Source organism: Lepidothrix coronata, unplaced genomic scaffold (assembly GCF_001604755.1).
Source record: "Lepidothrix coronata isolate B3197 unplaced genomic scaffold, Lepidothrix_coronata-1.0 Scaffold21, whole genome shotgun sequence".
NCBI lineage: Eukaryota > Metazoa > Chordata > Aves > Passeriformes > Pipridae > Lepidothrix > Lepidothrix coronata.
The window spans coordinates 2,115,188-2,142,714 of NW_016690201.1; the positions used below are offsets into that span (position 1 = coordinate 2,115,188).

Here is a 27,527-nt window from a genome sequence, read left to right on the forward strand (position 1 = left end):
GCTGGTTTTGAGACGCTTAAAGATTTCTGTGTTACCTTTAAAAAAAAAAAAAGGCAGTGTTATGTAATATCTCATACATATTAAAAGGAAAGCAAGCCTTTCCTCTGCAGTCACATACTTAAAGGTATTAAATTATGAGAAGCTGCAGTATTGTTGCTATGAGAGGGTAGTAAATCTTTTTTTCACTATTGACCATCAAGTGGCTTCTAGAAATATGTTTGGTTAAATTTTGTTTGTTTGTTTGTTTGTTTCTTCCAACTTGTTTTAATAACGATTTTGGATTTGAAAGTGGGACAAAACTTGAAATGTAGCGGTGTAGTTAAGTGTCCAGTTAGTCCTATTGCACATTATTCCAGGCCAGCTGTAGTGGAAGTTAGCAGTGGCCGCTGTGGTCAGTGCAGTAGAAGTTATCACTGAGTTAGTGCACAGTAGCTCTCTAATGAGGGAATGAAATTATTTTAAGTATTGTACCCAAAATAGAAAATCGTCTTCCTCCAAAATAAGTCCAGCTCTGGGGCTCCCTGCAAAAGAAAGACATGGACCTGTTGGAGTGAGTCCAGAGAAGGCCACAAAGATGACCAGAGGTCTGGAGCATGTCTCCTATGAAGACAGGCTGAGATCTGGGATTGTTGAGCCTGGAGAAGAGCAGGCTCCAGGGAGACCTTATAGCAGACTCCTTTGGAGCAGCTGGGCTACAAGAGAGCTGGAGAGGGATCTTTTAGTGATAGGACAAGGGGTAATGGCTTTTAACTGAAAGAGGGAAGGTTTATATTAGATATTGAGAAGAAGTTCTTTACCCAGAGGGTAATGAGGCACTGGAACAGGTGGCCCAGAGAAGCTGTGGACTCCTCATCCCTGAATGTGTTCAAGGCCACATTGGATGGGACTTTGAGCAACTTGGTCTAGTGGAAGGTGCCCCCATCCACAGCAGGCAGGTTGGAACCAGATGATCTTTAAGGTCCCTTTCAACCCAGACTATTCTATGAAATACCTGAGTCTACAGCAGCTTATGTTGTGCTACTTTACTGCCAACAAAGAAGGTGTGAAGATGAATTCCCTTCAGGGGCTTCAGTAGCTTAATAATTTGTGCCTGGGGGAGTGGGCAGCAAATTTCACTGCAGCAGCTGGCTGCAGGGTGGGTCTGGAGTTTGGATTGGGGTGTGCAGCTGGCAAACTCTTGGCTTTCCTGTGTCCAAAATGCATATACACTCTCCCTCTTGGGCAGGAAGGGTATTTTCAATGCTCCCAGTTGTCTTTGGCTATCGGTTGCCTTCCCTGAAGTCTGTTCTTCTGCCTTAGCAATTAATGTGGTATGCAATAGGCTGAATTTATTGACTTTCATGGCCCAAGCAAAGGCCTTCTGTTTGTTTTAGATGCTGAAGACGTCTGACCAATGTGAACAAAGCATTTCTGTATTGTAGGTAACTCCTTTCCTGTAACTTTTAGCCCACACCTTTCCTTTTGATCACTGTCTCCTACAAGTGAAGGGCACATCTTTGGAGAGTAATGGGAAGATGCTGGTATTTCATATAGTAATTTGGATTCTTCAGTTTCTGCATCCTATGTCTTTCCCTGGTACATTGGAAGCTGGGTTTGAATGACTTTTGTAGGGACCTGTCTTCTTATCCCAGTCACAAACCTTTGCCGTAGGTTGAAATTGGAAAAGCAGAAAGTTTGCATTCCTCTAAAATGATAAACTGCTTCTAGGATGTAGGTTTTCTTGTGTAACAAGCTATGCACAACATGCTTATTTTAGTGAGCCTTAGCATTTACTAATGCTGTGATTATTAAAAAAACCTTTTTCTTCAGAACTCTAGTACTTATAAGCAGGAATTCATATTATGAATGCACAGATGTTTCATGATTAGCATTCAGTTCTTGTGCTTCCCTAAGTGGTGTGTTCTTATTTCGTAGAATCACAGAATCAGCTGGGTTGGAAAAGATCTCTGAGATCATCAAGTCCAACCCTTGATCCAACACCACCGTGGTTACTAGACCATGGCACTAAGTGCCACATCCAGTCTCATCTTAAAAATCTCCAGGGACGGAGAATCCACCACCTCCCTGGGCAGCCCATTCCAATGTGTGATTACTCTCTCTGTAAAAAATTTCTTACTAATATCCAACCTAAACCTCCCCTGGCAGAGCTTAAGACCATGCCCTCTTGTCCTACTGCTGGTTGCCTGGGAGAAGAGAGCAACCCGCACCTGGCTACAACCTCCTTTCAGGGAGTTGTAGAGAGTGAGGAGGTCTCCCCTGAGCCTCCTCTTCTCCAGGCTGAACAGCCCCAGCTCCCTCAGCCTCTCCTCAGAGGACCTGTGCTCAAGTCCCTTCACCAGCCTCATTGCTCTTCTCTGAACTCTTTTCTTGGGTCTTTTTTCTGCAATCAGCTTCTTTTTTTTTTTTTCTGACAAAACCTGGTGTCGTTTCAGGGAAATGCATAAAAGTGGGCTGATACCTTTTCTGGAGTAATACACCTACTGGCTGGGGTGGGTGACTGGAGTCCTTAATTGCACAGAGAGCAATTTTCAGCTCCAGTTTGGTGTCCATGATCAGCCTCTGGCTGAGCAACTTACATGGTTGGACTCACCTCAGCCATCACTGCTGAGGTGCTGGCAGTGCGCTGAAGGCACACGGCTCCACATATCTTTTGTCTTATCTGACTATGTCTGTTAATAAAATCAGTGCTGGTACTTGGGATAGACGGGAAGAAATTCTAACTGCAGTCCAGACTCCTTTGTTTTAGTGTGATTTCCCATAATCAGTTAATTCTGTGTGCAGTTCTCTGCTGTTACTGGGATGATCCTTTCTGTCCTTTTCGGTTGGTAAGCAGATGCTCTCCCAGTTTGGCATCTGACAACCTCACCAGATGAGTTCATGCTTTGTTGGTGTCCCAGTTAGGCTACAGCAGAGAGATCTGCCCAGACAGTTTGGGAGGCTTCAGCTTGCTCTGGACACGGCAAAACAGCTCCCTCACTCTGAAGGTGCTTCTTAGCAAGAGGCACAGTAGGAGTGATGGAGAAAGCAACATCAAAATAATAATTAGCCCTATTTCCTCTCTTATTATGACAGTAGGACACTAAAAGCATTGAGATCCTGGTGGAACTTGTTGTATGAGATAGGTAAATATCATTTTAGGTTGATTTTTGTGTTTGTTTGTAAGTACTTCTGGTGTCAGTGAAAGCACAATTACTTTTTTATATATATATTACCTTTTTTTTTCCCCCCCTTAAGGATGCTGATCTTCTGGACATAGAAAGCAAACACTTTGAAGATTTGGAATTTCAGCAGCTTGAACATGAAAGCAGGTTAGATGAAGAGAAAGAAAATCTGACCCAACAGCTCCTGCATGAAGTAGCTGAATATCAGCGCAGCATTGTCAGTAGAAAGGTAAAAGCACTAACAGTCGATTAACTTGTTCTTTGTTGTTGAGTATAAAGGTAATGAAATGGCTCTACAACCTGCCTGTCTGTGGCAAACAATGCAAAATGTTCCTCTTTGAAAAAGTTTTTGAAGCAGAGCAAAGACAATAGCCCAGTGACATCCCACACAGATCAAATCATTCACTTTTCCAAAAGAAAGTAAATCGACAACATTTCCTGCCCTGTTTGTATATTTGCACATGAAAATCAAACCCTTTAATTTGCTTCAAAAAAGCACCAAAGCATATTTTTTTCTTCTTTAAGAAAGGAGATTTGTACACTCTGGACAAAACTACAGTTATTTTAGGCTTGTTAGTTGATGTTAAATGATTTTGTTAAAATAATAATAGAACATCAATGGTGAACTCTCTTGAATAGGATCCTTGATGCAGGTTGTTTTGTACTTTGAAAATGAAACATAAATTGTGATTATTTTCTTTTTATATTAGGAAAAGATTTCTGCTCTCAAGAAACAGGCCAATCATATTGTCCAACAAGCACAAAGAGAACAAGATCATTTTGTAAAAGAGAAAAACAACTTAATAATGATGCTGCAAAGGGTAAGTATTTATTGTTTTTCAAACATTTTTAGCATGTAATAAAAGAGCATTTCATAGAATAAAAGAATGTAGAGCACAAGTAAAGCATCAGTTCTGCAAAAGCTAACAAGTTAGTGTAATGTGAGACAAGGTTTATATCCATTCACCTTTTAAAAAAAAGAAATCTTTTGCAATTAATCTGCAGATTTCTTAAGAGAAAATGCTAGTGTCATTAGGTAATTAAAAGGGTTTTAGAGGTGCCCCCTTTTCAGAGGGCTCAACCTGAGAACTCAACTTCACCTGGATGCTGAAGCTAGAAGCTTGTGCTCCCTGTGTGGCTGCTGGAACTGTGCACAAGGAGCTCAGATTTTTGGCTTGTAATAGCCTATACTTAGGCCACAAGACAAGCTCCTTAACATCAGCTAACATCTGGGTAATAAGAAGCTGGTGTGAACCCTTTGCATCCATTTTATGTTTTGCTTTTATGTATGAGAAAAATCACATTAGTTTACTGAGAAGAATCATCCTTTCCAAAATGTTGAAGGAACACTTATTTGGTTTGGCTGGGCTGTGGTTATTAAATAAAATATTCCACTAACTTTTCCTTCTGCACCTCCATTTTTTGTTCAGTTCTACTCTAAATGGATGAAGCTAAAACTCTGCTGTGCAGTTTCAGCCTTCCATCCCAGTGTGTTTCTTCATACAGTTAAGAAAATGACTAGCATTTATTTTTTGCTTACAAAACTGCTGGCATTTAACATGAAATGTCTGGTTTTAACAGGAAAAAGAAAATCTCTGTAATCTGGAAAAGAAATATTCCACACTTTCCGGAGGAAAGGGATTTCCTGTCAGTCCCAATAGTCTAAAAGAGGTAAAGACTTTCACTGTCTTTGACATTACCATAAGTAACTTTTAATAATGCTTCATACAAAGACACTTTAGCATTTAGTGAAGTCCTAGTCATCACATCTTTCCAAAGTAATTTCATACAATTTCAGGTTTTTTAAGTTATTGATGGAAGTCCAGATGAATGAGTGAGCAAAAATAGCTTCTCTTGACAGTCTTCCAGATATGACTGGTATTGCCTTAATCTCTTGCTTTGGAAAACTGGTTGTTTTTATGTGTGGAGTGTGTGTGTATGTCTAATTTTCTCAAAATAGACAATTAAACCTCATTGAAATGAAGAAGAATGAGTCTGGGAATAACTGTTCAAGTACAAATACAGTTCAGTCTTATTTTTGCACTGTAGATTTTATCATTGCATCCCCTCCCCTATTCTAAGGCTCTGCATTAAAGCATGACAAATGTACATGCTGTTCTTTTCAAAAAGCACTAAATTGAAGACTTCAAGCTATTGTTGTTGTAAAATACCTATTGAGATATTTATTTATCTTTTCTTAATAGCTAGAGTAAGTGGAAAATTTAGCATTTAAAATACACTGACAGTTATTTATGGCTGCTTCATTAACTTCTGCTTAAGAGGACTGACTGGACTTGCTGGATCTGCTTGTATCAAAGCCCTGAACAAGGTCTGCCACATCTAATGATGCAGGTGTCACTGTGGGAGTTGGGCTGTTGAAGTCTAAAACACCCATGTGTCCTTTCAGCACCTGGGAATTGGGGTCTTGCTTATGTGGTCTCCAAGTTCCTGGTGTGCGGTTTCACATGCCAGTGGGGCTGAGCACTGTTCCCTGCTGCAAGCCATGTTGCAGATGCTTAGACTTCCATTGCCCTAGGGTGTGTTCTGACCTGGACATCTGATTTCCCACCAGGACATCTGGCTAGTCTAAGCTTCATTTTTTTTTCTTTTAGAGATGGATCTGTTCATTCTCTTACTAGAGTGGGTGCTATCTCTGAGTTTTTTTCTTCATATCCACATAATGGCTTGTTTAATCACATATTTCAAAATGCAACTACATTAAGTGAGCCTACACTCTTTAATGAAATGGATTATTCAGTGGTGTCATTTTGTTCATTGCAGTGAAGTCAGTTAGGACTTACTCCAAGGCAAATAAGAGAAGGAACAGCATGAGTTATCTGTTTCATCCTCAGTGTTCCCATAGGTTCTGTGTTATAAAAGAAATGCCTTTCTTTGCCAGATGTTGTGTTTATCTCAGTCCAGTTTAACTTTTCTCTGGCTGTTCTGGCACTTTAAAAATCAGGCACCAAATGGCACACAGGCTTAAACAGTGTGCTGGCACACAGCAGTTAATCTCACCATGCAGTTGCTCACGCATCAGTCAAGTCTGTGCTCCAGCGTTTCCCAGGCCCTCTTCACCAAAGTACCCATTTGTAACTCCTCCATCCATTGTGAAGCTTACTCCCTTCCTGCAAAGCAAGGAAGTAACATGGCCTTACATAAGGAGGCAGGATGCTTATCCTAGTACTTAAATAAGCACAGAAAATCAATGCTGTTTAAAAGTTCAGCCTTGACAAAATTACTTGGATGACTAATCTGACCTGAAACCATTTATTTATCTAATGTAATAGGGGCCTGAGCTAATGAACAGCACAGTCATTTGTTCTTTACTTTGTCTTTTATCCTCATGATGAATCCTCATTGGCATTGTAAGTCAGAAATGAATGTTTTTCATACAGTGGTGACAGTGCTTTTGTCTTTAAAAATGAACACAATATTGTATCCATAGACTTGCTGAGCTTTGGTTATTGCTACTATGAGATGATTAAGCAAGTTTTATGTTAATTCATACTGGACTCTATTTTACTGTAGTCACATGTTTGGAGAGATAAACTTTAGTATCTTACCTAGTTTCCTCATTTAATAGATCATGACATAATATCAGCATTAAGATTTGCCTCCTATTTTGTATAGTGCTATGTTCACTGTATGATACCTTATCTTCCAGAATTGTCTTATCTGCTTGAGATAACTGATAAAATACATTGAGAATTATGCCAACAGATAGCAATGCTGGTATTTTTTTCAACTTGCCTTCTATGATCATTGCTAAATTTAGGCATTTTTAAAAAGAAGAAATACTGTAGTAGTCTGTGGCTTCTCTTACTGAACTGCTGAAGTAGACATACTGGATGGCATAGTAGACATACTGGATGTCTACTGAAGTAGACATCACTGTGTTGGCACAGGAATAGAAACACAGTCCCTTCAACACATTCTCAATGTGAAAGCAGCTTACCCTCTTGATTTAAAAAATAAGCATATTTCTATCTCATCTTTATGACATTGCTTCAACAGCGATTTATCCTTCCTTTTGTATAGCTTTGTTGGATAAGAAATTATGACATTTGACTTTGTTCAGCCTGGAATCCTATACACAATGGATTAGAATCCATATTTGATTTTCTAAATAACATTTTTTCAGCTAACACCAAAACACATCCATTAATTCTGTTTTGCCAAAATCTGCCTGCATACATCTTCTCTGCAAGCAGCAGCACACTCTGATGTCCCTGCCATCCCTCACTCCATCACATCCTGTATGACTGTTAATTAAAAAAAAAAAGAAGCAAATTGTAATGGCTCCGGGGCTGACAATAACAGCATCTTAACTGAGTCTTCTGGTAAGATATAAAAGTCAGAAGTATCTTTCAGACAATGCAACTGAAAGATATTGTGTTAGCATAATTTAAGGGATGGCTTGTCCTTATGTAAGTTCCTCCCAGTTTCATTAATCATTTGATTTACTCAAATTAGCTTAGTAGGTAGGCAAGAAACAAATCAGGCTATTTTATTTAAACATGGACAAAAAAATTAGGATATAAAAATAAGATTTGTTCTTCCTTTTCCCCCAATTTGCTTTCCTGAGAAAGAGCTACATAATTGCTGATGGAATGGGTATTTACATTTTAGTAAAATATTTTGGACACTTAAAGTACATTTGGGTTTTGATTACACAAATGTTTTTGAAAATAAATTAAGGACAATTTTCAGAATCCAAGTATTTAACGCTTAAAAAGCTTGATGCTAATTTTATTTTAGTTGTGATTAAGTATTTAATTGATAACAAATATTTGGCTGTATCACTCTAAACTAACTTTCATTGTACTGGATACATTAATACTCTTGCACGTCTTTTGGCTTTTGCTCCTTTTAACTTCTGAATTCCTCCTTTTAGGGCTATATCAGTGTAAGTGAAATTAGTGAGCTGTATGGCAATTCCACGAATATATCCCCTTCCACTCAGACCCCCACAGATGCTGAAGCAGTTGCCACTGAGCCTTCCACGGCTGTGCTGACGAGCCAGCCACAAAATAAAGAGGTTTGTTCCCTTTGTTTGCATTGTTTTTTTCATGAGTGCCTTTTTATTTTATTTATTTTTCATTTTTTGGTAATTAAACATGTAACAAATTGACCCGAAGGCAAACTGCTATATGGCAGTTACCAGGTCAGGTAACAGGTTTAATAGTAAAGCTGAAGGACTGTTCCAGTTGTAAAGTGTCTTTGATGAGATAGATGGAACTGAAGGTCAAAAAACCTGAATCCTTATGACCCAAGCAGCACTAAATGACAGTCTTTGCCTGTCAAACACAAAACATCTTTGGGAAACGGTCTTTGGACAAGCTTAATGATGACTGGATCAGTGATGCTCAGGTGTTCTTTTGGTATGTTTTGAAGCTTCTTCTTGTTCTGTTTTTTTCCCTGTAAGGTGGTAGAAGTATATCTCGAATATTTGTGGGAGATGGGTAGCTTCTACCTATCTTAGCTGTTCCATGCAGTCTGTCCAGTCTGTCTTCTAGCTTACTCTCCTTTCCTCAGTCTTTGTGATGTTTTTGGCTTTGTAATGACCATAGCGAATTTTTAATAAATCCCCCTTTAAAGGAATGGAATAACCTTACAATTGTAAAGCCACCTACCTTTATGTTGCAATAAGGCAGCAACTGGTTTAGAATTTGGCATTTCTGTGCTGCTTCTCTTAGCTCAGTATGCCTTGGGAGTTGCAATACAACACATGTCCTTTCCTGCTAAACACTGCAACAAACACAGTGCTAGAACTGCAGCTTGTATGTGCCGTATCTTTTGAGAAATTCCAAAAAGAAAACTCTGTGTGTAATTTCTCTTTTTTCTATAAAGCTAAGATCACCTCTCTGTTCTGGATTTGTGTTTCCTCACTCTCTTTCTCCTCGCTCTATTGCTCAACTTCCATCAGTCCATTGGCCTGAGGTCATGGCTACTCATGTAGATCCTATTCCTTTATCTGATACACCTCCACCTCTGCCAGCTAAGAAACACCGCAGGCAACAACAGGTAACAGATTCAAAGATGGTAACTTGGGATTATTTTGTTTTGTTTGCTTTTCTTATGGTGGCCATGAAGTTGATTTACGTGTGAGGTTTTTAGAGTAATATGATAGATCGTGAGTTGATCGTGCTTGCAGAGTGTTGCACTTAAAGGCAAAAATCATTAAGGCAAAAATAACTTAAAAATAAACACAGTGTATTTTAGAATATTACTGAACAAAATTTCTCCTTATATGCAGAGGCAAATACTAATATTTAAGAACCACTGTTACTGTCAGAGGACTTGCAACAATAAAGTTCATTGCCTATATTTGAAATCCTAAATTAATTTTTCATATACATTTGGACAATGCCTTTCAAAAACTGTATTGGTTTTAAGCCACCAATTCATCAGAATAACTTGTAAATAAAACTTTTCCTTTGTAATTGGGTTCTACTTGTATGCTAGACTTGAATTTTTAAAACAAACGGTACAGGGACATGTACACAAAATGTGCACGTGAATTTAATGTGTTTTTTTAATCAGTATTCTTTTAATGTGATATTTGTAAAACTCCTGGAAAGTGATGTGAAGCGGGATGTACTCTGTATTTTAGATTTTGCTCTTCCAGGCTTCTGCCTTTCAGTATTTTCCATATAGAGCTTAACTGAGCCAGTACGTCAATTCATTTTGTCAAAACTGTAACAAATTGCACTTGAAGCATTTCAGAAATCTGGAAGAGCGCAAGAAGCAGCACAGGGAATGCACGTACATGAGCGATACTTTACCTCGCAAGAAAACGACTCCGTCTGTGTCACCGCACTTCAATAGCGCCACGCTGGGACGGAACACCGCATCCAAAGTACGTGGCTGCTGTTTGTAGCCTTCCAGCATCCGTATAAAACCTGTATCCTGTTACAGGGTAGGTCGGGTCATGCTGTAGGCATTAGGTAATCCCCCAAATTCACATCTCAAATTACTTTGAAAGAACTTCAGGTTTATTAACGTATAGGAGTGTGCACAAAGCCTTCTGCCATGGTCCGAAGGGGGGATGGGACCGTGGCACAGCACCGGTCCGGTACACAAGGGAGGGTGCAAGTAGAATCCTTTATTCACATGTGCACGTGGTCTTTTATCAGCTGGGGAGGGGAAAGGGCCAGAACATAGGGCGGAGCATGAGACAGACAAGGGGGGGGACAAACCAGGATAGGGACACGGGCAAAAAGGGGAGGAGCGGGGGAAGCAGGGAGCAGGCAACCGCATGGCAAGCCTGGCCATGTCCAGGCTGTGCACTGTGTAGTGTGAATACAATGAAACCACATAATAACAGTAAAGTCCATATAATAACTGTAAGGTCCATGTAATAAAATCCTGTCAATTGCTGTATGTTTTTCTCCTCATCTGGAACTGTTCCCATCACAGCCTTCCATTCTTCCAGCCATTATTCCGACCTGTGGAAATGCCGTGCTGTAGTACAGTAATCACAAATGCATGATTTCTGTTTCAAGGATTGTATTTTCAGGCTAGTTTAAATTGATTCTAGGGACACAACGTGTCGCTTTCTTTCCTACCTAAGGCCTTTAAATGGTAAAGATAAGGGTTATGTATAAAGTGAAATAATTTTCATTTGTAAATGAGCAAACAGCAGGAAGGTGGAGATACTACTTTGAAAACATGTTGATACCCATGACAAAGCAAGTTGGTGATACAAAAAAAAAGTCTTGTAATGTATTTTTAAGCATGTATGTACAATATTTCCTGCAGGGACATTTACCATTGGGACAAAGCAACAGCTGTGGCAGCGTACTTCCTCACTGCCTGGCAACCATGACCAAAGAGTCAGAGTCAAGAAGGATGCACAAAGGTAAGACCTTTTTATTTGATTCATTTCTGTTTAAAGTTAGTGTTCAATTTTTCAGGAAATAAGCCTGAAACTGGTGTTGTTATAATCAACAGATATGTAAAATAAATCTACTTCTTGGTGAAAAAAACAATTTCTAAGTGTAATTTTTTTTAATAGGCAAAATAAGATATTAATATTATGATGTAGGTGCACGTGTAGTTTTGAAGTACATGGTAACCAAATATAATCCAGTAAAGAAGAAAAGTATATTGAAAAATACACATTGTGCTAATTGGGTAATTTTTCTGAATGATTTTGAGGCAGTATATTACATGTTGGGGTTTTTTTCCATTTTTTTTTTTTAAAGTGATCTTAAAAATTGTTTTTCACAGGCATATATTTTTGCCTGTTTCCATTTTTTTTTTTTAAAGTGATCTTAAAAATTGTTTTTCACAGGCATATATTTTTGCCTGCATAAATTCCTCAGACAGGGAATCGAGAAGCTATGACTATGGTACTGTAAGTGTTCTTAAATATTTGGGCCACAAAATAGGAAGGGAGGGATATGTTCCATTGTGGATAGATGGCTGAGTTTTGTAATAGGGACACGGCAATTCTGGATCCAAAAGCAAGTTACATCTCTGAAAGATGATCTTGTAGGCTATGGGATTCTGTGTCTGTTTTTTGTTGACTTGAGTCAATACACTTATTTTCTGCTTTAATAAGATAGATTATTCATAAGTGTCCCATCTTCAAATGGAGTCACTCCTCAGTGCCATCTCTTCATTTATTTTCTTTCCAGCATCTGCACTGCTGTTATGGGTATTAGTGCAAGAGGCCCTTATGTAGAATTGCACTGACTAAGGCTGAGCTGAGATAGGATCCATCCCGTTGTTATAGGACTTGTCAGAGCTAGCAGCTGTTAAAGGTCAAAGCAGATGACTGATGTTAGTCATAAGCACCAAGATGACTCAATACAGGGATAGAACAAGCATGCTGAGAAAGGATCATGACCTAATACATCCCCTTTGTAGAGCTGATATAGTTGTGATCTGTTGGTTTTGAGCTTTAGTCATGCAGCAGGCCTTCTACAAATCTACTGTGTTGTAGCTAACTTACCTTGACGTATTTTAGATGCAATACAAAAAGAGCTTCATGCTCAGCTTCAAAATCACGTGTGTGCAAGGGTGGAATATCGTTGGTATGTTTTTTCAGTTTGAAAATCAGTTAGAATGTCTTGGCTAAACTTTGACAAGAGATCATGTTTAAAATTGGAAATACTTCTGTAAAGTGGCTGCAAAAGCACATTAGTGTGTGACCTAAAACATGATTACAAAGTGTTACCAAACCTAACACAGGCAAGGAGTTTTAAAAATGAATCAGTTTTAATATTTAATTTTTTGTCACTGTGCAACTAGGACAATCTAAGAGTAGGGTCAGATTTCTTGTCACAAGAGTGAGAAAGAGAGAAACCTCACGAATCAAAATTGAATATGGCAGAAGGGAAGCAGGGGAGAATGAGAGAGATGTATTCATTAAGGCACTTGGCACAGCGCTTTTCATATGCCATTGAGGAATCATGTGCTATACTGCTTCTCATACTAGGTGACCGTTATGTTTTGAAAGATCCAACAGTTGGAATGGAAATAGTAAATTATGAAGAGAGCCTTAAGGGATTAATTTGTTACTGGGAAAGAGGACGGTTCTAGATATCCTTTTCTGAAACATCAGCTTTGCCAAAGGGAAATAATGCTGCTGACAGGTGCTTTATTTGAACTGTCCCAGGATTTGCAAAGTAAGAGAGTTGTAACAGGAAGGATAGAGGAACACGAGGATTGTTTGTGTCCTCTCTTAGTAGTTAGTGAAGGGTTTATTTTTTATGTTCAACATAGAGCTCCCTGAATTTATTGCTATTGGAGGAACTTGAAGAGTGTAACTGCTTTTGCACTGAAGTGCCACGTTTGTAGGTTGGGGAAGGCTCCTCTGATGGGGTAACGCACCACAGAAGTGTTTGCAGGGCTCTTTCTGCCCTGCAGGACAGAACTCGGCAAGGACAGAGATGTCCAAATCAGGTGGCTGGAGCCAGATTTCTATCCAATATTTCTATCCAGCTATACAGAAGGGCCAGACAAACAGTCTTCAGGCACCTTTCATTCAGCATTATGGGCATAGCCTTAATAAATGTCAGGGTTTGACCAGGGAAGGGACTGAGTTTCCCCTAGCACTTCATACCCACACTTAGCACACAGAGGGAAAGTAAACTTTCTTCAAGGTCAGAAGTAAAGAAAGTGCATTTCTGTGGAATGGTGAGATTTGGGTAATGTTCTGAACACAATGCGCTATTTAAACCACACACCACACAGTACAACTGAAATGGAATACCACTGTTCATTAAAATTCTGAAATCTTACTTGTCTTTCACTAAAATCAGTGCAACTTGTCTGAGTAACTAGGATGAATTTCAGCAGGCTCCCTTAAATACATCATTGAAAACCAAGCCAAATGCCATGTCAGCGGACATACTTGGAGAAGTTTTCTTATTCTATCACTGAATGACAAATGTTTATAATAAATACAGTGTATTTATTACAAAACCATTCTTGAGGCAGGTCAGATTTACCTTTTCAGACTGTGAATATTTTTGAGGGATAAGATTTGCTATCAAATCAGTGGAACTCTGCAAATGTATAGAGACTGATTATACTGATAAATATGAGCTCGCTTCTGTTCCTGCTCCAGAAATTAGTTGTTCACCTAAAAAAGGTGATAAAGTGGTCTCTACCTGTCATGTATTAAACCAGTGCTTGCTTTCCTTGGGTCTGTTTTCCCACTTGACAGGTTTTTCAGTCCGTCAGTTTTCTGTGTTCAGGATGATCTATTGCAAACGACACGGGAATCTTGGCTTCCTGATGCCTTGAGCATAGAGCTGCACCCGGTGCCTTGGATCTGGGGGTACTTGGCTCAGTGGAGAGCCAGGGTCTCATGTGTTAAATGCCACTTCATCCCCTCACTCTGGAGCCCTGGATATCATGCAGTGGCCCACAAACTGCTATCTGAAGAGGATGGTGTGGTCCTGAAGTGGTATTAGTAGCTCCCTGTGTTCCTTAGGGCTTGATAGCATCGAGCAAACTTCTAGACCAGATGTTTTTGGGGGTGTGTATAGATCTGAAAACAAGTATAGTTGACGCTGGCTGGAGGAAGTGGCAGCTCAGCTAGTTTTAAGATATTTTCTTAGTGTTATCCCTAAACTAGTCATGGTCTGAAATAAGTCTCCTCTAATATGCTTTCTCCAGTTTTTCTTCTTTCAGTCCAAGAAGGTAAACGTAAAACTCTGAGATGAAAAAACGAAAATTAAAAGTGAATTCAGGAAATGAAGAACAGCCACTTGAGTTTGAACGTGAATTTCAATTTCGTTTTCCTTATGCAGGAACAAGTAATATCTATGAATAAATTTTAGGCTGAATGCAGTAGGAAATAATTTCATAGATTTTTAAGTACCAAATTGTCTTTATTCCAGGATTACCAAAACTGTGTTTAGTCAGTCATGTGAGTTCAAGAATTGTTATTGAAAGAAAAGGTCACTGTCAGTAATCATAGCCTGAGCTAAGAGCAGCTTATAAATTGTTTCAGAGGATGCATATTATAAATCTTTAGTGGAAAAGCTGTTTCTTAGCTGCCACTCATGAGGTATTTTTGAAGCACTGTATTTATAAATTCACCTCCTGTGTACATGCCTTTGTAACCAAACCACATGCAAAAAAAAAAAAGAATGAAGAAGCTGCTGTTTGGTACAAGCTAGAGACCTCACACTGCACAGATTGAGACTTGGCCACAGGGAGCTCCGGTGGAGCACGGGGTGCCAGAAGCCTGCACAAGGACAGGCAGGAGTGAGGAGGGAGAGTTAGCCAGTTCAGTCCCATTGACTGCAGGATTGACTCCAGAAGGGAAAAGGGAATGGCTAACTGGGAATTAAGGTGTAAGACCAGACATAGCACTGGGAACAAAGCTGTTGGGACAGGGAAGTGAGGTACCAGCAAGATGATTATTTGTATTCTTTCTAAGCTCTATAGAAAAAACAGTATACTGCAGGCAAGGGATATTTGTACAAACAAATTATAAGCTTTTCAAAGCAGTTTGCCTTTTTTGTTGTTGTTGTTGTTGTTTGTCTGTTTTTCACTCTTTTTCTTACCAAACTCAGGAAAAGCCAGAAAAGGTATGAAACAACCCTTTACCTGGCTTTATCTACTGTGTCATGTTTTTGCAAAAGTACCAATTGCATCAGCACTGTCAAGTAGTTCCCAAAATATTGCAAAACTTTTAAATAATTGTTAAATAATGATAGCACTTCAAAAATTCTTTTCTTTGTGCTGTCAAATAACCTATCACAACAAAACTTCTGATTTATGCTAATATCTGCAGAGCTATGACTTTGCACAGGCCTAATTTTTCTTCTTTGCTCATAGCAAGTAGAGCAGAAAATCTGGAAATCTTTGCAGCTCTATGGGTGACAATGACACGGTAGACAGACTTGGGCTTCCTACTTTGGCATGTTTCCACACAACAAATGTATCTTGGCATGTTAATGTCAGTCTTTAAAAAAAAAAAAAAAAAGAAAAAGAAGGGGGAAAGAAGGAAAAATAGAAATAAAAGAAAAAGAAAATGTAATGGGATCTTTTGCATGAAATAATGGTGGTTTTTTTACATACTTGACAGTGCCACTTTCAATAATAGCTTTCACCTTTATTTCTACCTGCACAAGAATTTTGTGGTGGTATACCTGTTTTTTGTGATTCTGCAGTAACTCCTTTGGGATATTTTGCTTTAATGATATGGCTTTATGGATATTTGCAATATTTTGCTCAACAGTATGGCTTTTAACACAGTTAAATTTACTGTTTTACTACAGAGCAATGGATTTCTGTAGTAAAGCCAATGCAGCAAGAAACATTTTAGCTTTTGTATCAGATTAGACTTCGCTGGTCTAAGACAAATCTTGTCTTGTGGAAAAATTTTAGTTAAGTGCTGGATCTTACAAGGAGTCTAATATTTTTAAGTGCATGTTGTGTGAATAGGCACCCTAGCAGTTAATAATTCCTTAAACAACAGATGGTGCCTGCCCGCTGTGTAAGTGTGGCTGTAATGGAGGCAGGTTGGTTGTGAGGCTCTTGGTGTCGGTGCTCAGCTCATCCTGAGCTTTGAGCTGCCTGTTGCTTACAGCATGAAGATAAAAGGAGAACACTGAGTTATGCTTTTTTTTCTGTGAATGAGTCTCATTTTTTGCAACGAACAAATGTGCGTTTCTTACAGTGTTCATTTACATTTGCATGAGTACAAAAATTTAAGTGATAAATGTTTGACTTAAAAATGGGCTCTTTATCTTAATGGAAAGTTGACTCCTTTAGGGGAGAGTGTAGAACTGCTATGCTTCTCTATGCCTTTTAGATGGATTTATTTTTCAGTGAAATATAAGATGTGGAATTAAGATTTCTGAATAGGCAAGGTTTTGCAGAGAGCTCAATAGAAAAACATCCATTTGAATAAAGTTCTTGCAGTAATTTATTTTTTTTCTCTTTCCCTAATGAATAATTGATAACCATTTCACAGGAGCAATTAGTCATTCCAAAGGTTTGCGTATGAAAGGTAATTGCTTATCTGCAATAACAGCAGCATCTGCCAAAATAATGGGGGGAAAAAACAAACTGCACATATGAATCAGTAACACCTGTGTTGTGTGAGGCTGTTATTTATGGCTGCTGAGGTGTGTTTGTGTCCCCTTTGTCTCTTTTATTAATCGATGCAACTGAACTTTTATTGAAATTTAGTGTTCTTTTAAATGGCAAGTAAAGTCCCATTAGTTCCTTAGAAACCAGCTTTAACTGCGAGAAACCTTTGTACTGTACAAAGGGAAGTGAGGAGGAAACAATCTGCCGTGAAAGTGCTTGTAGGGCACAATTTCTTTAATAATGTGCTTTAATTATTCAGCTGCAGACACACTTCTCAGATACCTGCAGCTGTTGTCTCTCTGAACTGGGACTCTCCCCAGTCTGGGATGGCAAAAAATACCAGAGAGTAACCTTGTATGTGCAGATAGAGAAAAAAGACAGGAAAATATTCCCACTGCAAGCATGTTTTGCTAACATCAGTGTCTTAATAGTGTCTAGTAAACATTTTTATCTGGACCTTGCTGCATTTCTACAGTTGTCTGCATTTCTCCTGTGTCTGTTTGTCTTAAATATGTGGAATGTCAGTGGCTGCCTTCCTGTACAAATGGGAGATTTTCATGTAGTCTGTTAGTCCTTTCTAATCTCCAGCTCTGCCAGCAGCTCAGAATTTGGGTCAGGAATGTGCAGAGAATATTATAAACCTGACTGAGTATCAGAACTGTGAGAAAGTCTCGCTTCTTGCATTCACTGAAGGAAAAGATGAGCAGTACAGTTGGATTTGTAATCACATAGATTAAACAGCCCTTAAAAGGGCACTGTGAAATACTTCAGCAGTTAAATTGACAACTGTCATTATACTCTCCTCTTCATCAGGCAAGCTCAACAACCCCTCTGTAAGTCTGTATAAATACTGCTGCAACATATTGAAAGAGCAATGGAGACATGAGATAAGAATAATTCTGAAGAAACATTTTCAAAGGACACATAGCCAAATAAAATTCCCTGTGTTCAAGAAGTATGGCTTTTCAGAAAAAATGATTTTGTGGAAAAATCATGATTGTGTGGATAAAGAATGTAACCATTGCGTAAACCTGATTTTTCTTTACAGTCATTGAGCTATAAGGATCTGCTTCAGTCATGTAGGGTGAACTGCAGTTTCAAAACTCCAGGAAAGTACCTCTACACTAGTAACTACAGTGATGTGACAAGCAGCCTGTATTATTTCAGCTGAAACTAAAACTTCAACTTGCAGTTACCAGAAGGCAAAGTTTCCCAAACAGACAAAAAATAACCCACATTCAATAAAATCAATCAGAAAAGTACTCAAGACCCTTTTTTATTTTTGCCTGATTTAATCAGTGTCAGTTCTCCTAGATCCCTGAGTTTAACTGCCTTACTTTCCAGATTAGGCTTAATTTTCATTTTAAAATGAAAGTTTTAAAATTTTAATTTTAAAATGAAAATTTTATTCGTTCAAATTAGATTTTCATCATACACATAGAAGAATATTTATTGACAAGTCAGCTGTATACTAATCTGCATATATTTGCATACACCATAGATTAAAACAGGTATTTAAAGCTTTTATTTCAGTTATGATTAACTTGTAGCACCTTCGCCACAGTGCAGTTAAGACTGAGGTGATGTTCAAAATGCTTGTGCTGCTAACAAGTTATGTTCCAGTCACAAAATTTTTGTGTAAAACAAAGGTTTTCTCTGTACTTTGTAGGGTATAACCATCAGCGCATCTGTGAAAACCAAAGGCAGAAGTCTCCTGAATTCTACAGCAGAACAGCATCCGAATCCAACGTGTATTTGAATAGTTTCCATTACCCAGACCGTAGCTACAAGGACCATGCCTTCGATACATTAAGCTTAGACAGTTCCGACAGTATGGAGACAAGCATATCAGCATGCTCACCAGATAACATTTCCAGGTAAACCATCTTTCCTTCTGATCTTGTAATGTCACAGGGTCATAATGAAAAAGGAGAATAGCCACGTGTTGATACTATGGTAGTGTGAATGCTGCTAACTGGTTAAGAAAGTAGAAGATCACTAGACAGGCATAATAGTTGTGTAGCATCTCATAATCAGGTTTAACTACATCTTACCTGTTTATTTGAAGATGCAAAATACAAATATGGAAATGTTAAGTGATAATGTTGAAGCTTACAGAGATATCCTTACAGTGCTTCCTCCCCTGGTCACTATAGGGAAGGAATTTCCTCTGATAGGAAATTTCTCAAAGACATATGCCATCAGTGATGTACACTTGTTCCATAAGTCCAACATGTTAACTTACTAGATGCTTAAGATGAAACACTTAGGGCTCCTCCAGGAGTCTTTTTTGCCCTCTCCCTCTTCTGGGTCAGTAAAAACGAAGAGATGGCACTGAAAGGTTTAGAGCCCTTGGCTGCTTTTCTCATCCTCAGACGCCACTCCTCAGATCAAAGGAACATCCACGATCTGGGTTAAAAGTCCAGCCGAGTCTCAAAATTGTGTGCAAACAATTTCCTTCTGACAGTCTGGTTTTCATTTCTGACAGTATGGTAGTGCTTTCATTCATCCTCACAGTCCTGCCCCAGCAGTTTCACAAGCATAAGTGGAGGCTGATAATTAAGTACAGCCTTGTCACAGCATTATGAATCCCTTGTGAACACAAGGACAGCTTTTTTTGGCTAGCATGTTGTGTTTTGTACAGCATCTGTTTCCTGTGACAGGGAAGCCCCCTGATTTCCCCTTGTAGTCTTTATCACTGCAATGTTAAGTGCTTCATAAAATAGCAGTGGCATTCATTCTGCTGGCTTCTTTGTTTGGGCTTTTTTGGGTTGGTTGGTGTTGGGTTTGGTTTTTTTAAAGTAAAAACATTAGGACTCAAGTTTTGAGCATTTCTGTTTTAAACAGATACAGTCAGCCAGTTTCTGATAGCTGGAGATAGGCTGGGAATTAACTCTATCTATGCAGTGATCTAATGTGGCACTGGTATGAGATCTGTGTCCCTGAGACTTGTTGCTCTGACCATTTTGGAGGAGGATGGGGTGTGTCTGAGCTACATCAGGGCCATTTTGTACACACAATCTCCAGCCCAGGATGAGGGAGCCCCGATGGCTGTTGAATTTCACTGATGCTGTTTGTCCCTCTGCGTCACGCTGGTTCTTTGTAAGCTTCCAGCCAATGCTGGAAGAAACCAAACCAATAAACAAAACCAATTGAAAAACCAGAAAAGGACCCAGTACAACAGATCTTTCAGTTTCTCACAAGGCAGACTTTGGTGAGGGAAGAAAAGAGTGTGGGCTGATTTTGTTGATAAAATTTGGAAGATAGGCAGATAATTTTCCTTGACGAAACTTCCCTTAAGCAAAATTAATTTCAGATTGTTTTAGATGGTGTTTGACAATATTTTCTAGCCACATCAGACTGTAAGGCAAGACAATTTATGATGCTTTGTTCTGACATATTTAAAATACTTAAGTTATATTTTATCATGTTTAAGGTGAGAGAGACATTTTTTTCCTGAAAATGCATAACATTTGTCAGTGCTCATGGTACAGAAGAAACAGAACTGTAGTCATTCATCAATGTGCCAAACAGCAGTACATCTTTTTTTTTTTTTTGTTAGTGGCTATTGCACTGAATTGGATCAGAAACTATCAACTCCATTCTTAAACTGTCTGATGTTGGACTGAAAAATACTTCTTTAAATACCAAGTATTCCTTTAAATAACTCTGGGCTTCTTTTTTGTTTGTTTGTTTGTTTGGGGGTTTTTTGTGCAGTGCTAGCACTTCAAACGTTGCAAGAATAGAAGAGATGGAGAGACTTCTGAAACAAGCACATGCTGAAAAGACTAGGCTGCTTGAGACCAGGGTAAGCATAACTTTGAGTAAAACTAAGACTAGTTAGTTTAGATAATATCCTCCTAAATGCAGCGCTGAACCCTGAATAGTTTACACCTAATAAACACGTAAACAGTACCTCTCCTTTCCTGGTTTCAACCTCACACTATACCTTTGAGCCCATATGCAATATCTGCTGTCTCAGTGGGTGAGTTGATGGCAAAACCCCATGAGAAGCTAAGTCAGCCTACTTAAGAGGCAAAAAGGTATTTAGCCCTAGCTTAGAAATTGCATTACCAACTATAAGTTTCACATATAGCTGAAGTTCTATGTGTACTGTGGTATTTAGGAACGGGAGATGGAAGCTAAAAAACGAGCTCTGGAAGAAGAAAAACGCCGCAGAGAGCAACTGGAGAAAAGACTGGAGGAAGAAACTAGCCAGAGGCAAAAACTAATTGAAAAGGAAGTCAAAATACGTGAGAAACAAAGAGCACAGGTGAGATATGTTGATGTGAAATAGTTTTGAAGTGCAAGACTTCCCCTTCATATACAGAAAGGACTAAGTGTATTTCTGCCAGTGGTAAACAGAACAGCTTTCAGCTGAACAGATGGATTTAGTATTTCTGAGGTGCAACTGTTTTGCTAAAACTGTGTTTGGGCTGTTGGAGCCTTAGATGTCCAAGTGTTCATTTTAAAATTAAATAATAGCATTGATATCTATTTAGCATCTTACATATAAAGTATAAATATTAATCCTATAAGGTTTGTTACTGAATGGGGCAGAGCAGATTTTTTTTTTAGCCAGAGCAACAGAAATTTGTGAGTTTGTTAATTTTGTAAACCATTGGTGTGAGATTTGTGAGGTTTGTTTTGTTTTGTTTTTTTCTTTTAATATATAAAATACCTTAGAATGTGAATCATTGCTTCCAAATAGTTAACAAAAAACCAAAACAAAATAACACCAAAAAACAAACCACACAAAAAAACCTGCAAAACAAAACAAACCCACAAGAAAAACATAATCTTTTTCAGCTCCATATCTACTGTAGAGAGGAAATAGTATTTTTTCTAAAATTACTGAAACTATACATGAGAAACACTACTGAATTTAAAAAAGTGTTACCTCTTATACATTTTTGCTTCTCTTTAGGATTTAGAGGCATCGTGAGCTTTCTTTAGGCTTAGAGGTCTTACCTATTTGTTTATTCTGCCAAAACTAATAATATCTATAAGGTACAGCAAATAGAATAGGCAGCCATTGTTAGTATACTAGAGCAAGAAAATGTCTCCACCATAATAGATGTACCTGAGTGCAGAAGTTTCTATGTCATATTTGAACATCTTTCTCGTTTTATCTGTGCTACCTTTGCTGGTATTTAACCAGCTGTTTCTAGTCAAAATAGATACATTCCTTTGTTTTAATATAAGATGTAATTATTTATTTTAATTACAGATACTAAATTTTACTTACTTGATGGCCTTTTTTCCTAAGAAATTTTGATGACAACTCAAGTATGACATAAACAACAATGCAATGCTGATATCTTTATCCCCAATTACAGTGTGCATGTGTTGTAAATAGAATGCCCTATTAGTTACTGCTGATTAGCAGAGTTGGCAGAGAGGCCGAAGACCGAGTTGGCAGGAAGACAAAACATATCTGCCAGAAATGACTACAATTTTTTTGCTAACTTTTTTCTTTCCTTCGTAGAGTGAGACCCAATTTTTTTTCCAGCAGTTTTTGACACTTAGAAACATAAGCCAGAGGAAGGAACTCCACCTTTGCACTTGCCAAAGCTGATGCCAGCTTGTATCATACAGGACTGCATAATTTTAGAAGGGTGCTAAGAGTTCTTGTGGGCAACACAGCTCCCATTGCATCAAGAGGTTCTTAAGAATGCAATGAGGGAAAGTCCCTTCGATTTGAGAGTCACAGTGGGATTTAACAGGCTAACTTTAGGAGTGAAGCAGGGGCAGATTAGTTTCTCCAGGTCACTGACTTCTCTGGCGTCCAGGGGGAGAGGGGGAGATGCTCCTCTCACAGATGATTCAAAGTGCCTAAAATCAGCTTCTGTTCCAAAGTAGCCTCTCTCTGCCTTGACTGCAGCAGGTGCCCTGGGAGACATGTCTTTTATGTTTAAAATGAGCAGGGGTGGTTATGCATAGGCCCTCCAGACACAGAAAACAAGCATATCCCCTCAGCTGGCAGAGATCCCAAATTACTATCTCCTCCTGCTCGTTCTCCCAACTGACACTATCCAGGCTTGATGTGCAGTCTTGAGCTGCAGTCAGAAATGAGGCACCATCTCCTGCACTGCTTTGCTGACTCTTGCAGAGGGATGCATTTCATCTCTCTATACCATGTTGCTGATTGTGAACTAGATATCATATTTCATTCATTCAGAAGAAAATAATTCTGTTTTATTCACTGTAATCTCTGAAACTAACTAGTGATTACAGTTCACTCCCATTGTTAATTTTTCCTGTAGTATCAATTTATCCTGTAGTATTCTTATTATTTGTATTAGACTTTGCATGAAAATACCTGTAACAGTGAAATATTAAAGAGTGAGATACGTGCAATGAGTATTTAGCCCAGAAAAATAAAGGATTTGCTTAACAACATAGAAGTGAAGTTCTTGGACTTCATCTAAAGTAGCAACACACCTTTAAATTCAATTAGCATCTTAATTCTAAAACAACCTTTCTATGCTGTGTTTTACCAGCTTATCAGCTGATGATTTCAAGAAACTACCATGCTCTACCTGGCTTTTATAAAGTAAGTTCTCCAACACTGTAAAGTTAGAAGTTTAAAGGATTTTTCTTTTAAAGAAAATTAGGGCTGCAGCAAAAAACTCTTTATTTTTCTTATATTCATTCTTAGAGTCTGCGAGCAGTTTGCAGTTACGTCCTCGCAGCAGCAAAAGTGAAGGAGAAGTTAAGACCTCTCTAAAAAAATAATATGATTTCTTTTCTTTCCTGTAGGCCCGTCCCTTGACTCGCTATTTGCCCGTTAGAAAGGAAGACTTTGACCTACGTAGTCACATCGAAACAGCTGGGCACAACATCGAGACCTGTTACCATATCTCCCTCACAGAGAAGACCTGCCGAGGCTTTCTGATTAAAATGGGAGGAAAGATTAAAACGTGGAAAAAACGATGGTTTGTTTTTGACAGAAACAAGAGAACTTTTAGCTACTACGCAGGTAGGTGGCAGGATCACTGCTAGGGTACATCTCTCTCTCTGTTTTCCTAGCAACCTCATCTGTGTTATGAATGTAGGGAGTCCAGATAAAACATTTCCGTTTCATCCGGTGTTTTACACATATACTTAGAGCTCATCCAGTCTCTTCCCTACAGTGTTCAATCCTAATGTCAGGTAAGGCAGAACTGAGCATGCAAAACAAAGGAAGACATGCAGATAGGCAAGAAAAAAATGGAAGATGATCAGGTTCCAAGTACACAGAATAATGGCTCCACATAATTTATTTTTAAATATTACATGCTTCCCCCAACGACAGAATGATTTCTTGTACCCTTCATACAAGAATATAATTTATTATACTTACCATGAAAATTGAATGGAATGCTTCTGTAGTCCTATTGCTTGATGTGCTGAAAAGACTTTCAGGAAATTAAATATACGGAGGTAGACTTTTGAGTTTGCCTTATTTTGAGAGTCTAAGGAATTTCAGATGAAGAACATGCAATACTCCAAAGAGGTTTCTGTACACTAAGTTGTGCTATACAATATCCGGAAACATTATAAACAGTACATTGCTTTGTTATCTTGGGGTAAATCCAGAAATTTGGAATTGAGGAACATACATGTTTCTCCAGTTGCTGTGCACATGGTTTGACTTTAAAGTTTCAGAGGAAGCCAGAAAAATGACATTGTGTTCTGAATATTTATTGTTAGGAGAGGCCAGACAGGGGCATATGTAGGATGGTCATTGCTAAAAAGCATAAGAAAACATTGAGTACAAAACCCATCCAAACAGTTTCATTTATTTTTATGACATTACTGCTTTCTAGCAGCTCATAAGGAACTTAAAATTGATGGTAGAGTTATGCAGTGCTCTCTATCTCTTTTAAAACATATATTTGAATTCATTATATTCATTCATTACATTCCCACTGAATATTTCTTACTAGTTTGCAATAATACTATGAAGAATATGACAAACATTTTTTATTTTGTTCTTAACATCTTGTTAGCAAGGCCTGTAACACAAATTAGTGTTTTCATCTGCTACTGATCTCTTTTTTTTTCTTTTTTAGTAGTTATGTTAACAGTTAACAGTATCAGTTTTGACTGCATTACAGTTGCCATAATTTAATTTCAGTTACAAAAGAAAACTTTTCATAAAGTCTGAAGGACTTCAGCCCAGAAGAATAGTTTTATGAGAATTCTGTACCAGCTGCAGTAAAATGCCACTGCTTGTATGAGTGAGGATCTGTCTAGATCTTTAAATGCATAGTAGACTTACAAAATAAATATTGATGCTGTAAACTCTGAGTATTTCAACACTAAGTGAATATACTGGTACATTGCTATAGTTCTGCAAGTGCACTTGACAAAGTGCACTAAAGTCTGACAATTTAGTGTGGTGACTGAAGCATCTGCACTTTCTGACCTGAAGAACACAGGGAACTCTGTAGACTGTTGTGGTGGGAGCTTGTGGGTACCTGAAATAATCTTGTAACCAAATTCCCAGGTGGAGCCTGAAAGGAGAGTGGATCCACTGTTTGCTCGTACTGCACAGACAGTATACTTCGTGTAGTATTGCATTTACTTGAGTATAATCTGTGCTATAATCTCGTAATCTGATACCTCAGTACTTCTACTGGTCCTCTGGGGGCTGACAGAGAGATTCTCAACACTGTATCGTTTCCTCTCTGGGATTTCATTTTGCCATCGTACGTAGTTTCAAAACTGCCTGCAGCTACCAACAGCATTTAAGCTGAGTTCTGTGAGTGTTCAGAATGACAGCAGGATCTCTCAAGGGACTGATAAAGATGTTCTGTTCAGTGATAAAGATGATAAAGATGATAAAGATGACTGTTCAGTGTTAAGGTGATACTATAATTTGGGGTCAGAAAGCACTATACTCCCCTAATACAACCGTACCAGGAGTGGAAGGAAGTTTGCCCTTCACTGTCACATGCAGTTGTGATGCTTCTTAACAATTTCTCATCCCACTGCAGGAAAATGCAGGGTAGATGCTGATCTGTCCCGCTCCTTTTTCTTGTGAAAGGTTATAGTTGAGACTGGTAAGATGTTAAGTTCCCAGTCTGTACCCTCCCTGCCCTAATGATTCACTAGGTAATGATGGAAACAAAGGCAATATGAGATAATGTCTGAAATAGTTTAGAATTGACCCCCTGCAAGTAAGTGTCTGCTTTTTTCCATTGCCTTTCAAGGGACATTAAGTCAACCGTGTCTCCATTGTAAGTATCAAAACTCGAGTGAAAAAATTCCCAGCCTGTATTTCAGCTTTGCTGCAGTGGGATATTGGTACATAGTACCACTGGATAACAACTTACTCCTTGTTAGCTGCCTCCCTAGAAAACTATCCATTCAGGCATTCCTATTTCAGACACTGAAGCGAATGGGGAGTTAGTTCCCTTTTGCAATGAGAGCAAACTGTGTGTAATTGCTTTGGCTTTTACCTTGGGTGTCAGAGTAGGAGAGCACAATCAGATGATTATGGTGCTGGAGCTGCTGCCCCAGAACTTTCAACCCCCTGTAAACTTTTCCATGTGTCAGAACCCATAGAAACTTGCCTACAATCTGCTAACCCCACATTTGCATAACAGATATTAGCTTGAGACAGAGGGACACTATTATAAGTATGAAGCCTTTTTTAAAAAAGTCCAAGCACAAAGGATGTTCTAATGTAAAGGTTTTGCCATCAGATTGTATTGAAAATTTGCTTATCATAACACTTTTCCTTTGAAGGCAAACTGGAGGTCTTAACCTGCAAGCTGTGTGAAGTCCAGCTAGCTTTCATTCAGTTGGAAGACTGGATGTACCTGACAGACATCTGTCCTTCGTAGGGCTAATACCAACCATAATGTTTAGACACCTCAGTGAAGGGAGTTACTTGCAAATAGAGGAGCAAATTGCAGAATCTTTTCTCCTTTGAAACCAGGTGGAAAAGAAAACACAGTAAAATCAAAAATGCATTTCTCAAAAAAACCGACAAACTAATAACAAAGGTTGAAGGCTTCCATGGGATTTTACAAGCAGGACTATTGAGCCAGTTATTTATCAGCTGAACATATATGGAAATGAAATTAAGATTTTGTTTCTTAAAGTACTGTTTATTTCAGTTCTCAAGTCATTCTCTTCTCTCTTTTCTATTTTAGACAAACACGAAACTAAATTAAAAGGTGTAATATATTTTCAAGCTATTGAAGAAGTCTATTATGATCATCTAAAAAATGCATATAAGGTAAACTTTGTTATTGCTGTTTTAACCACATATCATAGAGCAATACCCAGAGTATGGTAACTGCTGTGAAGTAAAAGGGAGAGTTGACATTATTCGGGGGAAAAAGAAGCACCAACAAAAAACCAAAACAAACATTTAAAAAAAAAAAAAAAAGAAAACAACTGGAGTGGAGGAAAAGGAAGAGGAAGCTAATCAGTCATTAACACTGGGGTTTTTTTTAATACTGATGAAAGCAGAGATAAGAGTGTCTACCTGGAAACTGGGATTTGCTGCAAGGAGTTCCTTAGTCCAGTGGCAGGACCAGTATCAGTGGCTTTGGCAACTCAAGGGATGCCTCTGTCCCAGGGAGGGAGTTACCTGGCACCCCCTGCCTCTCACCTGTAATTTAAATGAGTTGTGTGTGACTCAATGGATTTGTGAAAGCCACTGGACAGTGGGGGGCAGAGTTTAGTTATCTGGGCATGAAACAACAAGGTTTGTTGTTCTGCTGTGCAGAAGTCTAGTGGAAACACACTGTAAAAAGTGTTTATGGTGGATACAAACACTTTAGACACATCTGCTGCACG

The 27,527-nt window shown here is 38.6% G+C and overlaps 1 protein-coding gene across 8 annotated transcripts in view; it reads left to right on the plus strand.

Moving 5' to 3' along the window:
- The window catches only part of PHLDB2 (pleckstrin homology like domain family B member 2), an 82,386-nt gene that overhangs the window by 52,739 nt on the left and 2,120 nt on the right, over positions 1–27,527 (plus strand). For 5 of the 8 annotated variants that reach the window (XM_017807958.1, XM_017807957.1, XM_017807959.1 and 2 more), the window contains 12 exons: positions 3,235–3,390; positions 3,872–3,982; positions 4,743–4,832; positions 8,059–8,202; positions 9,015–9,188; positions 9,883–10,023; positions 10,926–11,025; positions 18,397–18,604; positions 20,445–20,535; positions 20,854–21,000; positions 23,490–23,709; positions 26,876–26,961. In XM_017807958.1, coding sequence (XP_017663447.1) covers positions 3,235–3,390; positions 3,872–3,982; positions 4,743–4,832; positions 8,059–8,202; positions 9,015–9,188; positions 9,883–10,023; positions 10,926–11,025; positions 18,397–18,604; positions 20,445–20,535; positions 20,854–21,000; positions 23,490–23,709; positions 26,876–26,961 — 1,668 coding nt within the window. The remainder of the gene's footprint in view (positions 1–3,234; positions 3,391–3,871; positions 3,983–4,742; positions 4,833–8,058; positions 8,203–9,014; positions 9,189–9,882; positions 10,024–10,925; positions 11,026–18,396; positions 18,605–20,444; positions 20,536–20,853; positions 21,001–23,489; positions 23,710–26,875; positions 26,962–27,527) is intronic. The other 3 variants (XM_017807960.1, XM_017807961.1, XM_017807962.1) reach the window with 2 other exon arrangements.